General features: G+C 49.8%; 1 protein-coding gene across 4 annotated transcripts in view; it reads right to left on the bottom strand.

Moving 5' to 3' along the window:
* The window catches only part of SULF2 (sulfatase 2), a 143,028-nt gene that overhangs the window by 109,804 nt on the left and 17,436 nt on the right, over positions 1 to 15,788 (bottom strand). For all 4 annotated transcript variants that reach the window (XM_068524425.1, XM_068524426.1, XM_068524424.1 and 1 more), the window contains exon 2: positions 2,374 to 2,649. In XM_068524425.1, coding sequence (XP_068380526.1) covers positions 2,374 to 2,548 — 175 coding nt within the window. In that variant the 5' untranslated portion in view covers positions 2,549 to 2,649. The remainder of the gene's footprint in view (positions 1 to 2,373; positions 2,650 to 15,788) is intronic.

Below are 15,788 nucleotides of genomic sequence, written 5' to 3'. Positions count from 1 at the left end.
AGGTGCCCTGAGGTCAGGTGTTGCCTGTGAGCACTCTTTGCAAAATTCTGCCAGAGACAAAACTCACAGTCCTATGGACACTTTCTGTAGGCTCCGCATGGTTATCGAATGCGGCTCATTCTACATGCCGCCTGTGAGATAGGTATCACATGTGTCAAACTGTCAATAAAAGCCCTGGGCTTTGATTGCTTCCTGGCTGCAAATTCTTTTTGCACAGATAAATTCCCCGAGCAACATCTACACTTGTGATCATTAATACAAATCATTATAAGGAATGGCTTGGATGTATATAAATCACCTTTACTTGGTGCTTAAAAGACTGATTCGTATTTTTAATAATGGATCCAAAAAGGGTGCAGACTTGCAGTTGGATCTTCACCTCAATCTTATGTTTGGCTGCAAAGGCTTTTCCGGTAAACCTTTAAATTTGTTGCCACCAACAACAGTCAGTTGCCCTTTGATAGTGGACAGAGGCTAAAGGCCCACTGCTCACCTGGTCAACTACTGGCACGCCTTACCACAACCCACGAGAACCTCCAAGATCTGGCTCCCTTCCTTCTCTCCAGGGTCATGCTGTGACCCTTCCTCAGGCTCCAGCCACATCTGTCTCCTTGGTCCTGCCTCAGGGCCTTTGCACATGCTGTTCCCTCTGCTTGGAAGGCTTTTCCCCAGATCTTCACAATACCCAGTAGTATGTCTATCATCATCACCGATGATGAGAAGGGAAATCTAACTTATAGGAGAAGGAAAATGCAGAGGGGCTTGTATGCTGTCCAGTACGGTAGCCATAAATGGCTACTGAGCACTTGAAAGGTAGCTGGTCCTGAGATGTCCTCTAAGGGTAAAGTACATGCCAGGTTTCAAAAGCAATACAAAAAATGTAAACTATCTCATTAATGATTTTTTATATTGATTACATGTTAAGATGACAATAATTTGGATATATTGGGTTCAGCAAAATATGTCTTTAAAATTAATTTCCCCAGTTTCTTTTTACTTTTTAAAACAGTATAAAAGATTTAGAATTACTTATGTGATTTGCATTTGTGGGTCGCCCCCTAGATGCATCTCTAGGGCAGCGCTGTGTAGGGTTTAATGTGGAGAAATAGAACCGGTAAAATCAGTGAATTCGAAGGGGGAGAAGACACAAGAAAAGAAGAAAGAAGACTGACATTGAGAGAGACCCCCAAAGGTGAGCTGGAAATATAGGTAGAGTTTGACCCCGGGGCACAGAAGGTCCAGCTGAGATTGACTCTGGGGGCCTCCTTCCTGGTGGCCTCATTTATGGGGACTTCTCACTCGAATGAAAATGTGGTGAGAAATGCCTCATGTAAATGAAGACGCCCAGCTGGGTGGAGGAGCCCAGGGCCTTGCTTAGCAGGGAGGGGGAGGAGTCCAGGATGGTTTACACAGTGAAGCGAGGATACGGCTCAGGTAGGAGGCTGTGTGGCGATAAAGGGAGGGTGCCCTTTTCCTGCTTGCCGTCCGTGTAAATGGACTACATCTTGGCAAGGGCCCCGGTCCTCACCCGCTCTACCTGGAGCCCACAGCACTAAGAGGGGAAGCAGCTCAGGACGAGAGGCGGCTGCCCTCACCCTCCTGAAGCACCAAATCTCTGAATTGAGTCGGGTCACTAGCAATAGGGCCCACCTTCCCTGCCCCTAGATGCCACCAAGGAAGGCTGAGCCCACCCAAACCTGTTAAGATTGGTGGAACAGGGGTACGTACACACATACATACATACATACATACACACACACACACACACACACACACACATACACACACACACACACAACGCACGCACATGCCCCAGGCTGGTTTCTTCTTTCTGTTCAGCGTCAGCTCAAATATCACCTCCTCTGAGGAGCCCTCCCTGATAACTAATCCAAAATAGCTCTGACCATCCCTCCCCCGCATCCAGCACCCTCTTCAGTTACCCCAGAGCATTTCTCCCTTCTCGAAATTATCTTCCATGGAAACTAGCAATGATTCTGATTATCTGTCTCCCTCATTCCATGAGAGTAGAGACTGTGCCTGCCTGACTCATTACTGAAGTTCCAGGCCCTAGAATATTGCCTGGAATGTAGTAGGTTCTCAATAGAAATTGGACACAAATAATGAATTGGTCTTAACATCTCTTCTCCTTAAGACTTTGGAGGAATCTAGGAATGGTTCCGCGTTAGAAAAAGGTTGGAGACCCCTAACCTCGAGGACCCAGCTGTGCATTCACGCGTGTGGGACCACCCCAGGACTTGGTTCAATCGATTGGACATGAACTCTGCAGGGTCTACCCGAGCATCCTGCATCAGGATCCTGAGACCCAGCATGGCGAGCTTGGTAGATACCGCCTGCCAGCGGCCAGGGTCTTACCGAGCTCCACATCCTGGTCGTCCGTCAGCACCAGGATGATGTTGGGACGGATGTTTCTGCGGTCCCTCTGAAACCTGCCTTTCAGGCGGTGGTGGGACAGGAACGCCACACTTCCATCCAGGAGAGAGAAGACAGTGGCAGAGAGCAAGCAAAGCAGGACACCGGGGGGTGCCATTTTACGTTTCTGCTGATCCCTTGCTTCTGGCAGGATGCAGGAGTCTGGAGTTGTGTTTTGTGGATTTGTTTCTTTTCTCTCCTCCCTCTCTACTCACGGATCTAAAGTAAGAGGAAAAGAATCAGGTCAATCTTTTTGTAAAGGCTGCCCAACTGCTCAGACTTGCATAATGATTTCTACGATGGCTTCTGGCAGTGACAGTGAGAGTTTCTTTGATCAGGGACAGCTACAGCAGAACAAAAACCCAATTTGGCTGAAGTTATAAGAAAAGTATTTGCAACTGGCTCAGAGAATAGACTGGCAGGAAAGCCTTCGGAGACCACTTCTGCAGACAGAATTCCTCTCTTGGACCCAGCGATCCTCTGGATGTGTTGGTGGCAGCCCAAGTCCCAAGTCAGGTAGTCAGCCTGCCTCTGAACCATCCAACCAATGCAAGACAAATCGCCTCCCAGTGAAAGGAAAGGAAAAAGCCCAATCTGGAGGAGCAGACACTTCTGGTCATCTGTTCTCTGCCAGCACCATGGAGGATGCAGAGCTGAGTGGACGGAGCCCCAGCTCTCAGGTAGCGTGCGATTCGGGGACGGGTCTGGACGAGCCGGGCTGATGCTTTGGGCTGGACAACTCTGTGTTTCAGTCCTGGCTCCGTCACTCACCAGCTGGGTCTCCCCATCAATAAGCCAGCGAGGAACCTCAGTTTCCCCATGAATAAAATGGGGATACATGACTCTTATAAGAACTCAATCCAACAGGGATGTTCGCAAAGGTCCCCCCGCCAACAGATCCTGTAACTGGGCAAGTTATTCATATTGGTTTTATGCTGCAAAATAAACAAAATGACAACAGAGAAAACTGAGAGCTAAAAAGCTGAGGGAGAAGAATTGTCACATTCGACTGCAACCTTGGTCACCCCCTTGACCCCGGGTCAGATGGGGTCACAGGTAAAGGTAGGGGAGGGGAGGCGGGCCAGCTAATCTTGGCTCAGGCGGGTCTCAGGTCTCGCTCTACTCTTTGCTCTCTGCGGTCATTTTTCTACTTCCTGAGGAAATGAGCCTTCAAGTCCTGTCCAGATATAGACTTTTGGTCTCATTTATCTAAAAGGAAAGAAAGAGCAAGCAAGCAGACGTGTTGGGAGGAAACCAAGGTCGTTGGAGTCAGGCTGAGTCACTGTTCCCGTGACCTTGAACGACTCCCTTTGCCCCTGCTGTCATGGGGAACCCCACCCCACCCCAAGCCACAGCTCAGGGGACTCATTGTGGACCCCAGGTTCCGCACAGGGGGATGTGCTGCCTGTATCGTCTCTCCCAGGGACAGCACCAGCCGCCTAAGGGGTCTCCCACTTCCTCCCCTGCCCCCACCCTCCATGCCCCCCGGGGGCAGCCAGCAGGATCGTTCTAAAATTCAAATCCAAACATACAACTCACAGGGCCTGGACTAGGTGAGACCAGGGAGGTGCTCAGGGCACAGGTTTGAAGGGGCACCCACTCCAGGTGGACAGGTGCAAGGCACTCAGCTCACCTGAGTCCCAGACCTGTCATTCACCTGCTCAGACGCTCCCCTGGCTTCTCATGACTGAGGGTATAAAATGCAAACTCCCCACCAAGGCCTACAGGGCAGGAGTGATCCGGCCCCTGCCCACCTCTCCCCGGTCCTCTCAATTGCTCTCAGGCCCGTGGCTCCTTTCTGTCACTTAGACAAGTCAAGCTTGTTCCTGCCCCAGGGCCTTTGCACTTCCTCTTCCTTAAACCTGAAAGAATGTTTCCCCAGATTCTGTTTGATGGGCTCCTTCTCCTCTGCCAGGTCTTGGAACAAATGTCACCTCCTTGGAGAGGCCTGCCCTAACTGCCCTATCTGAGGTGGTGCCCCCGCCCCAGGCACTCTCTGTATTTTATAACCTGTTTTATTTCCCTCATAGTCCCTACTACACCTGCAATTATCTTATTTATTGCCCAGTTCTTCCCATGGGAGGGTCAGCTCCACGAGGGCAGAGGCTGGCTTTGTGTTGCTCACAGCTCTGTCCCCAGCACCTAGTATGATGTCTGGCACAGAACAGTGCCAAATAAATATTCAGATAAATAAAGGAATGGAGATTTTGGTGAGGTTCTCTGTGTTCTACAGAGTGAGGGAGGGCTGAGAATAGAGAGCAAGCTCCACACAGGGCTTCCCACCCCAGGGGCCTCTGAAAGGACATCTGTGCAGAGAGATGAGATGAAGGCAACATTATCGGGGAGCTGACCTGGGAACTGTGAGTTTCATGGGACCGGCGGACAAGCATCGACTTCCACCTCCATCTCCTCATCTGCTAAAGCCCACATCTCGCAATAGCCAGGGTGGCTGCAGTGACATGTGTTGGGCAGCTGCTTTGTGCCCATGTTATATGATACTTAATTCATGGACTTTAAAGTTACTTGCTGGGTGTCCCTAGGCAAGTAACTTAACCCTTCTATGCCTCGGTTTCCCCATCTATAAAATGGGCATGAAGGAGTAAATGAGTTAAGGCAGAATGCTGAGTCCAGAGCCTGGCACATGGTGTGTACTGACTGGAACACATCATTCACAGTGAAAACCATTATTAGATTATTATCAGCACCACTGCAGCTGGGTCCCGCATCAGGAACTCTGCAGCATCTCCCTCAATCGCCCCAACAACTCTTTCACACAGGTACTACTATTATCCCCATTTAAAAACTGAGAACAGGGCTTCCCTGGTGGCGCAGTGGTTAAGAATCTGCCTGCCAATGCAGGGGACACGGGTTCAAGCCCTGGCCCGGGGAAGATCCCACATGCCATGGAGCAACTAAGCCCGTGCGCCGCAACTACTGAGCCTGCGAGCCACAACTACTGAGCCTGTGTGCCACAACTACTGAAGCCCTTGCGCTTAGAGTCTGTGCTCTGCGACAAGAGAAGCCACCACAATGAGAAGCCCGCGCACAGCAATGAAGAGTAGTCCCCGCTCACCGCAACTAGAGAAAGCCCACGCGCAGCAACGAAGACCCAACGCAGCCAAAAATAAAAGCAAACAAATAAATTAATTAAAAAAACAAAACAAAACTGAGAACAACTGAGGCATAATCACTGTCCTAAGGTCACCTGGAGAGAAAACAGCAGGGACAGGGTTTGACCTCTGTTCTCCCTGACAGCTTGGTGAGGGCCTCTCACCACTGAACTCATGTTTCCCAGCTTCTCATATTCAGGGGCCATAGCCCCAATTTCTGCCGGCTCTGCACAACCCTTCCGCTATCATTTGGTTCACATGCTCCTTTAAATAGCCTCATTTAAAAATAAAGACATAAACACATGGTTTTGAAAAAGACGACTTAATATCCAAGAATAAATGGAAAAGCAGCGTCCCTTTCCTGTAGAACTAATCACACAAATAAAGTCAAACAGAGCAGAAACTGTGTTACTCCGTCCATCTAACAGCTTCTAGTTCACATTTAAGGCTCTAAGCTGAGCTCTGGGCTGGCAGCTCTCATACTTGCACTGCCTCTCTGTTTAAGGGAAATTAGCAGGTGTTGAAAGGCAATGAGGCACGTTAGCACCATCCAGAGACTTTCTGCTGGAGGTAATGGGAGGCTTGAGAGGGTTGAAAAGGAGACATGCCCTAGACTCTAATGGGTCCCTGAATTATCCCAAATCATGGGAGGGGGGGGGAATCCTTGAATCATGTTGTTTATCAGTCCATGTCTCCCTACCTTGGGAAACACACTGGGATGCTTTGTGCTTTGCAATTGAAACCGTGAGCTTGACTGACACTCCAGCCAGCCCATTCATAAAACAAACTTCCCAATCGAAAAACAGGCAGAAGACCTAAAGAGACATTTCTCTAAAGAAGACATACAGATGGCCAATAGGCACATGAAAAGCTGCTCCACATCACTAATTATTAGAGAAATGCAAATCAAAACTACAATGAGGTATCACCTCACACTGGTCAGAATGGCCATCATCAAAATTCGACAAATAATAAATGCTGGAGAGGGTGTGGAGAAAAGAGAATCCTCCTACACTGTTGGTGGGAATGTAAATTGGTGAACAGTATGGAGTTTCCTTAAAAAACCAAAAATAGAGCTACCATATGACCCAGCAATCCCACTCCTGGGCATGTATCTGGAAAAGATGAAAAGTCTAATTCAAAAAGATACACGCACCCCAATGTTCACTGCAGCACTATTTACAATAGCCAAGCCATGGAAACAACCTAAATGTCCATCAACAGATGAATGGATAAAGAAGATGTGGGATATATATACAATGGAGTACTATTCAGCTATAAAAAGGAATGAAACATTGCCATTTGCAACAACATGGATGGACCTAGAGATTATCATACTAAGTGGAATAAGTCAGAAAGAGAAAGGCAAATATCATATGATAGCACATGTGGAACCTAAAAAACTGATACAAATGAACTCATTTACAAAACAGAAATAGACTCACAGACAGAAAACTTATGGTTACCCAAGGGAAAAGGGGAGGGGCGAGGGATAAATTAGGAGTATAGAATTAACGGATACACATCACTATATATAAAGTAGATAAACAATAAGGATTTACTGTATAGTACAGGGAACTATATTCAGTATCTTGTAATAACCTATAATGGAAAAGAATCCGAAGCTGTACACCTGAAACTAACACAATATTGTAAACCAACTACAGTTAAATAAAAAAAGATACACATTCATGTTCCTTCAGATAGACATCGAGTGATAAAATAATAGCGAATTTCCGACGGATGCCCTACAAACAGCAACTCTCTTATACCAGAAATAGTAACAGCAAATGCTTATTGAGGGCCTGCAACGCTCCAGTTCCTGCTCTAAGCATTTTATGTATTGATATATCAACTTGTCTAATCCGCATATCCACCCATCGATAGTATACCCATTTTATGGATGAGGAAGCTGAGCCACAGAGAATTAAAAGCACTTTCCCATGATCACATGGGCAAATAAGGGGCAGAGACTGGGTTCAAACCCATTCTGGCTTGAGTCAGCTGCTCAACCAGAACCTCCTGGAAGCAGATCTCCAGGTAAGTTCCTAAGAGTCTCCCAACCTCAGTTTCCTCATTTGCCTCTGAAACAGTAGGAGGCCAGGTGCCCTTGGAGGGCCTTTTTGGCTCTGGGCCTGTGATGCAGAGGTACAGGGCGGCCGGGCCAGATGGTGGGTGGAGCTGGGGGATATGGTCGACTGGACTCTTCCTGGCACCCATGTTGGTCTTCTTAGCAATGCTCCCCCCTCCATTCCCAGGCAGCTGTAACCCTTCAGCCAGGATGCCGCTCCTCTGGATGGAAGTCAAATCTCCATGACCAGAGACTGGAGAATAATAGGAGCTAATTAGTTCATCAGCTCAAGTCATCAGTAGGTCGATTTTTGATGAATTCCCCCAGCTCCCACTTTCCCTGGACTTGTGCCAGCCCCTCTCTGTATGCTGGAGAAATCAATTAAAAATGACACAAGGGATTCTGCCTCCATTTTCCTCCTTCTTAGCAAAGATTCAAAGTGGCTGAACCGCGAGAGTATCTGGTGAATCTGTGCAGCGCTAGCTGAGCAATGCTCTGTCCATCCCGCGGACACCGCCACTTATTCCCACCAGCTTGATGAAAGGTGCATCCCGCTCCTCTCTTCGTCCTGTGTCTTTCTCACAGACCTTGGCAAAGCCCTCCCAGCCCAGGAAGACATCACTGGAAACGCCTAGAATCCTGAGCATTCAGAAACATCACTCCTGCTTCTGGATTTATCTGACCTGCAGAGAGGAGTGGGTCTCAGGCGGACTGTGCACCACAGCTTTGGGGAAACGCCTGGGACCTCACCCAGGCCTGTCCAGAGAGATCCAGATGGCTGTTTTCCTCTGAGGAGCCCCAAATCCAACAAGAGTAGCTGAGAGGAGTTTGGGAGTGATCAGGCAGCCCAGGGAGAGGGAGTGGGAGAGGAAGAAGTGGTCAGAACAAGGCATTGATCAGACGGGAGAAGTTCCCTGGGAGGTGAGAAGAAAGGAAATTGTGGGGTGTGAAGATGCCCTGTGCTGGGGCCAGAGCCCCTGCACCAGACCTGTGGACCTTCCTAGGTGGTCTAGAGAGCCAGACCACTTATGGCTTCCTTCATTTACTTTACAAATATGTATTTAGGGCCTACTATGTCACAGGGTTAGGTAATAGGATAATCCTGCCTGGATTATAACAGCCTCGTAATTGATTTCCCTGCTTCTACCTTCACCTCCTTCTATCAAGCAGGCAGAAGGATCCTGTTAAAACAAGAGTCTGCTTTCCTCTACTGAAAAGTCCTGAAGAGCTCCCATCTAATGCTGAATAAAAACCTCCAAACCCTCCAAAGGACCTACAAGACCCTACGCAGTCTGCCCATCCCTTCCTGACCTCATCACCCTCCACTTTCCCCCTGGCCCACTTGGCTCTGGCCACACGGTGTCTGTGCTGCTCCTTGCACGTGCCAGGCATGTCCCCACCCCAGGGCCTTTGCACGTGCTGTTCCCTCTGCCTGGAGCCTTCATCCAGATCTCTTCACGGCCCTTTCCTCACCTCCTTCAGGTCTTTGCTCAAATTTCGCCTTTGCAGGTTAAAACGGAAATCTCTTTCCTCCCCAGTAGCACCTACCACCTCTGACAGCTAGATGTTTTACTTGTTTCTTTGTCGGTCTCCCCCACTAGAAAGTCAGTTCATAATCTGAGGGTATGGATTTTTGTCAGCTTTGTTCACATCTGTATCCCAACACCTAGAACGGTGCTTCGGACATAGCAGACATTGAAAATACTACTGACTTGGCAAAGAATTTTCTCCCTCCTGCTAACAGTACTCGTACTCCAGCCCTGCTTGGGGGCACTGACAACTCCTTTTTTTCTGCTTACGTGCAGTGTGAATGCAGGACAGAACATGTGACCCAAGTGTAGCCAATCAGCACATCTCATCTCTCTAGCTCCAGTGATTGGCCCAGAGACAGACATGTGACCCAAGCCTGGCCAATGAGAGAGAAGTAAGAAACAGTTGGGTGGGTACCGGGAAGGGGTAAGCCCAGCCCAGCTGCCAATCGGCCCCTGAGAGAGGATGTTCCTGACACTGGACTGAAACAAGTTCCACCTTGTAGCCAGTTACAGGCTCAAACAAGCGCCCTTTGTTGCTGAAGCTAATCTGAATTGGGGTTGTCATTTGCAACAGGAAATGCCCAGACCAACACGGTAAATACCCTACAAGAACAATGAAGAAATAACTAAAATTTATATGATGTGCTTATCACGGACCCTGGGCACTTTTCTAAATTCTAAGCAGTTTTCCTGTGTCAACTCAGGTCACCCTTACAACAACATTATGAGTCAGGATGCTTCATTTGCGGGTGAGGAAGCTGAGGCATGGGGAGGTTCGAGAATTTCCCCGGGGTTGCGCTGCTTGGGTGCTGAATATCGTCGCTTGGATGGACCACATCAATGGGCTCTGTGCTCTCTGGCTCCTGGCTGGATTTGGCTCAGGGAGACACTGCCCAGGGAAGGCAGTATGGGAAGAGAGAGAGGCCTGGGTACTTTCCAGGTGCCTTCTCTGCCCAGTTGCTAGGAACCGACCGTATCCCTCTATTGCTTTACTGAAGGCCACAGCTCCTGTGGGTGGCCCTTGCCAGGTTCCAGCAAATGCTCCCCACTGTTCCCAGCCCTAGAGATCTGTACTATTCATTTTCTTACACTCTGCTCATATCTTTGTTGGAGGCGCCATCTGTTTCCTGCAGGGCCCCTATACTGATAAAGCAAGCGGATAGCATGCCCGAGATTTGCACCCAGATGTTCTGATCCCAAGAGTCCTCTCTCGACTCCCATGCCTACTTGGAAACTGAGAAATGATACAAGAGGCTGAGGTTAAGTGTGTGGTACGCACAGGAAGCAAAAGGGGGGGAACTGCTGGTCTGCGGGCATTCAGGGAGGGCTGCGTGGAGGAGTCCTTACAGAGAAAAGTTTGAGAAGCCTAAGAGGAACAAAGTTCTGAAAAATCCACAGGATTTGGGTAGGCTCTGAAGAAGGCGTGGAGGACAGGGTGCCTCAGGCAGGGGCAATAGCTTTAGCAAGTAGCAGGCAGAGTGGAGGAGTGGAAATGTGTGGTCCCGAGCCTCACAAGCCTAGAAGCTGTCTAGACAGGATGACACATGGACATCTGTTAAACCTTACACTCCCTTGGTATCTCCTCTTCTTCCTGGCCAACAGGTTTTGCCAGCCTCTCTCCTCCTCTCCAGGGCTGTCAAAGAAAGGACAGGAGCTCCGGGAACCTACAGTCCACAGACCCTCCCTGTCTCCGCTACCCAAGTCCAAGGGCATCAGGTGGCTCTCTGTGCCTGTTCCTGGAATTTCAGCTGGAGGCAGAGGACCAAGTCAGCAGGACAGGGGACAAGAGAGGGGTCCTTAGAGGTTGGAGAGAAAGGTCAGGTTTCAAGACAAGGGCTCAGGATCTGGAAAGGAAATTAGGGCATAAAGAGAAGCACGTAAGAATCTAGTTGCCTGCCTAACTATTCACGTGACAAGAAATTCTTGAAGGCTTGCTATGTGCCAGGCATAGTTCTTGGCACGTAGATAAAACAGTGAAAAAAAAAGTACCTGCCCTCATGGAGCTGACATTCTAAAGAGTCAACATATAAGAAGCTGGAGTTGAAAGACTCCCGCTAAAGGTGAGAAGGGTCAGAAAACAGGATTGGAAGTAATGGTAAACCACGAGCGAACTCTTAGAATGGGGTCATGGATTATAGTTAGAGCTCAGAGAAAGTTTAGAAAAGATACATCTGAAGTCTTGGGAAGCTGAGTATCACAATGCTTTGCATGTCAAGTGCGCGACCATATAATTCACACACTCAAATATCTGAGCAGATGCTATGTACCAGGTACTGTATCATGATCAGTGGGGGGGAAAAAAAAAGCAGACAAATTCCTGTTCTCACGGAGCTGACAAAGAGAGTGGAGAAAGGCACGCAGATAGACTGCTAAGTGCTGGGGGGAAATGCAGCAGGGAACAGGCTGGAGAAGGGGTGGAGATGGGAACTAGAGACAGAATGCCTGGGTTCGAGTCTCGGCTCCACTACTTACTAGCTTGTGGGCAAGTAATTTAACCTCTTTTGGCCTCAGTGTCTTTATCTGCGAAGTGGGGCCAATAATAGCACTTAACAGAGTTGCGAGGATGAAGTGGCTTAATGTCTGTGAAGTCCTTAGAACAGAGCTGTATACAGTAAGTGCCTGATAAATGTTGCTTAGTGTTATTTGTTGAGTTTGGGCCACCCTCCTTTCTGTAACAGCACTCAGTTTTCCTTTGGGGATCCTCTTCTCCCAGTTATTGGTCCATAAAGTTCAAATTAGGCCCTAGCTTCAGAGCTCCAAGACTGGGCCACGGCATCCAGACCTGAGCCAATCAGAGCCTTCCAATCCCCCTGCCACAGTGACTGGCCAATCAGAGTAATCCAGGCACTTTGGTCCAACTAGGAAGAGGCACCTCCTCTTTCCAGCTGGCTAACTCGGTCCATGTCAGTCCACCATGAGGATGAGGGAAGACTCTGACCTCATTTTGCCTCACACGGAGTTGCAATGAAGCCAACACACAGAAGAGAACAGAGCTTCGAGATGGAACATACTTGGGTTTTGCCAACATTCGAGACCTGGATCCAGCTAAGCCTGAAGGAGGAAGATTTACTTCTGGGTTCTTTGTTTCAGGACCCTGTAGATTCTTCCATGTCCTTCAACTGCTTTGAGATATTTTCTTTCAGGTCCCTTTCTCATACTTTGACTCTTTAAGGATATGAATCAAATTCTCTTTTTCTCTTAGGTCACTCGGAGTTGCTTTCTCTGTCATTTGCGACCGAATGAGCCCAACTGGCAGAGCAAGCTGGGGGCAGAGTGTTGACCCAGGTGGCTTCCCAGACACTGTCTGCCTCCGTCTATAGAGAGATCTGATGACAAGGCTGCTAACCCTTGGCCTGGGCCCAACTCTGCCTTATCACAGGCAAACCTTCCTCATCCTTATTTGCCAGCTGATAAGAGAAAGGTGGTGCAGAAAGGGGGAAGAAATGTGGGTGTGGGAGTCCTGACTTCTGGTCCTGATTTGGCCTCAGTTTTCCTCACCTGCCAAGAAAAACAGACTGTTCCCTGGGCACGTCCTGGAACTCTGGGATGGGTGGAATCTGAAAGGTGGGGAGAGAGCTCTCCCTCGCCTCCCTCCCTGCGGCAGGGCTCCCTCTGTTATTCCTGGCCTCATCCAAGGTTTGTTCTCTTCAGAGCACTCATCACAACTTCTGATTCCTTGATGCACTCTTCTGTTCGAGTTTGTATCTTGTAGGGGGTCATTTTCCCTGCTGGAAGCTCTGCACAGGTAGGCGCTGTCTCTTCCTCACTCCATAGCCCCAGCCCCTGGCACAGCCTGGGTGCTAATTCTTTGAGTTAGTCAGCAAATATTTACTGAGCACTTACTATGCACCAGGCCCTATTCTACGTGCTGCAGATTCAGAAACCAATACTCTGTCATGGAGCAGACACCAAAATAAATGACGGGCACATGAGGTGATGAGTCCTAAGGTGAGGAACGGGAGGCTGGAAGTGCTGGTGGGGGGAGCTTGCATCCTTAAATAGGAGGGTGGCAAAGCCCTCTCTGAGAGATGACACTTGGGCAGAGCCCTCAGGGAGGTGAAGGAATGTGCCTTGTGGATATTCAGGGGAACAGTATTCCAGGCAGAGGGACAAGTGCAAATGTCCTGAGGTAGGAATGTGGCTGGGGTGTTTGAGGAACATAAAGTGGGCAAGTATGGCTGGAGTGGAGTTGAGTGGGAGTGGGACCTGGAATGTTCTAGCCCAGGAGTGCCGTGATTGGTTGTAGATTTTAACAGGATCCTTCTGGCTGTGTGTGGAGAACAGACTGTAGGCAGTGAGGTGGACACACGGAGGCCAGTGAGATGACTGCCATGGACGGCGCCTGGACCAGGGTGGGGGCCGTGAAGGGGTGAGAAGGGAGATTCCGGATATTGTTGAATAAATGAATAACTTATTGAACAGAGGGAAGACTGGCACACGCCAAGTGTTCCAATGACTACTTCTCTGTAACAGTTTACCCCCAAACTTAGCAGTGGAAATTTTTTTTTTTTTTTTTTTTTTTTTAATGCTCAGGGACTTGGGTTCAGGAATTCCAATGGGACACAACAGGAATGGCTGGTCTCTGCTTTATCATGTCTGAGGCCACAGCTGAAAAGACTCAAGAGCTGGGGACTTGAATCCCCAGTCTGGTGGCTGCTGCTGGCAGTCAGCCGGGGCCTCAGCGGGGGCCTTGCCGTGTGGCCTGGGCTTCCTCACAGCATGGAGGCCTCAGGCTGGGGGCTGATTTCTTACGCAGCGGCTTAGGGTCCAAAAGTGAGCATCCCAGCAGTCAAAGGGGAGCTGCTTCCTCTTTTCTGAATAAACCTCATCTTTTCTGCTGTCCCCAGCATTAACCCCGCCATGCTATTGGTTACCAGCGATACACATGCCAGGCCAGATTCATGGACGGGACAACAGGGGTGCCCCACCTCTAGACGGAGGGGTGAGAAGATCGCACTGGAGATGAGCATGCGGGGTGTTATCTTGTGGCCCCTGGAAAACACAGGGGGGTCCCTGCCAAGTCATGGAGGCCTGGGCTCGGCAGTGGGTGAGAGCCTCTCCCCTGCACACGTCACCCCTTCTAGGAAGTGAAACTTGATCTGAGTCAGATTCCGTCTGTCTGTATCTGCCAAGCTTTGGAGTCTGTGCCCAGGCCCATCTCAAAGATCCCTGAGCCTCAGGAAGCCCTGGGGTGACGAGAAGCCTCCCCCATGCCCACTCCTCTTTCTCGAATGACCCAAAGGGGTTACATCAGTGGGGCCTGTGCTTAGGCGGATCTGAAGGGAGCAGACGAGGCAGAACGCAAGCTTGCCCTGGATGTGAAGGCACAGTGACAGCCTCTCTTCCCCGCTGCAGAGAACGGAGGTGCCCCAGTTACATCTGCATTGAAAACATCGATTTATTTTCACTTTTTAAAAAGTCCCGTCTTTTTAAACAGAAAAGGAAGCCACCTCATACATGCAGAAACCCAAACAGAACTGGGTGACCTGATTTTGGGGAACTGGCCCTCACTTCCCCCAGTCCTTTCCTCCTGCTGATGTGAGCAGTGACCCTCCACAGGGTCAGCCCTTTGGCCCCAGGAGCTCAGGGCCACCGTCCACCGGGAAGCTGCCCGGGCCGGGAGGCTGCCGTCCCTGGTCTCGTTGGGTGGCCGCTGGCTTGTCCTGGGGGGAGACTTCGACTCGGGGGTGCCGGGCTGGGTTTGGGAGGAACGTTAACATAGCCTGGCTGGGCAGGAGAGCTACAAACAGCTCCAACCTTCTAGCACTCAGCCTGAGACATGAAGCTTCTCCCAGAATCAACCGCTGGAGTCTGATAGGCAGCTCCCAGGAATTTTCTGGCGAGATGGGCAGCTTCCAGGGCCGGGGCTTCTGGTGTGAAGCCAACAGTCTGCTCTGCTCCCCAAAAGGGACGACATGACTGACCTTGACCCCAGCATCCCACATGTCAGGGTCTCGGAAGTTCTGCTTGTCCCCTGCACTCTTGTTTGTGCCAGATACAGCTTTCTGTCCACTCTCTTTCTTATTTCAGTAAATTTAGTTACAAAGGCAGTTTTCTCCCTCCACGGGGAATGAGCACCACTGGCCCTAAACCAGGGTCTTTCAACTTGGGCACTGCTGACACCTGGGGCTGCGTCATTCTCTGCAGTTGTGTGCGCTGTAGGGTGTTTAGCGGCATCCTTGGCCTCTACCCGTTAGAGGCAAGTAGCAACCACCCCCAACGATGACAATAAAAATGTCTCCAGGGACTTCCCTGGTGGTCCAGGGGTAAAGAATCCGCCTTCCAATGCAGGGGACACGGGTCCAATCCTGGTCGGGGAACCAGGATCCCACATGCTGCGGGGCAACTAAGCCTGCGCGCCACAACTACTGAGCCCTCGCGCCTCAAGTAGAGAGAAGCCCATGTGCCGCAAACTACAGAGCCCACACACCACAGCTAGAGAGAAGCCTGTGTGCCACAAGGAAGAGCCTGTGTGCTGCAACGAAAGATCCCGCATGCCACAATGAAGATCCCGCGTGCCGCAACTAAGACCTGACGCAGCCAAAAAAAAAAGTCTCCAAGTATTGCCTAATGTCCCCTGGGGGGGGGGGTACAAAATTGCCCCCAGGTGAGAACCCCTGCCATAAATGGATAGCAGCACAAAGA

Source organism: Eschrichtius robustus, chromosome 16 (assembly GCF_028021215.1).
Source record: "Eschrichtius robustus isolate mEscRob2 chromosome 16, mEscRob2.pri, whole genome shotgun sequence".
Lineage (NCBI taxonomy): Eukaryota > Metazoa > Chordata > Mammalia > Artiodactyla > Eschrichtiidae > Eschrichtius > Eschrichtius robustus.
Note: the sequence above shows the minus strand (reverse complement) of the source record. Positions and strands in the feature narration are given on the sequence as shown.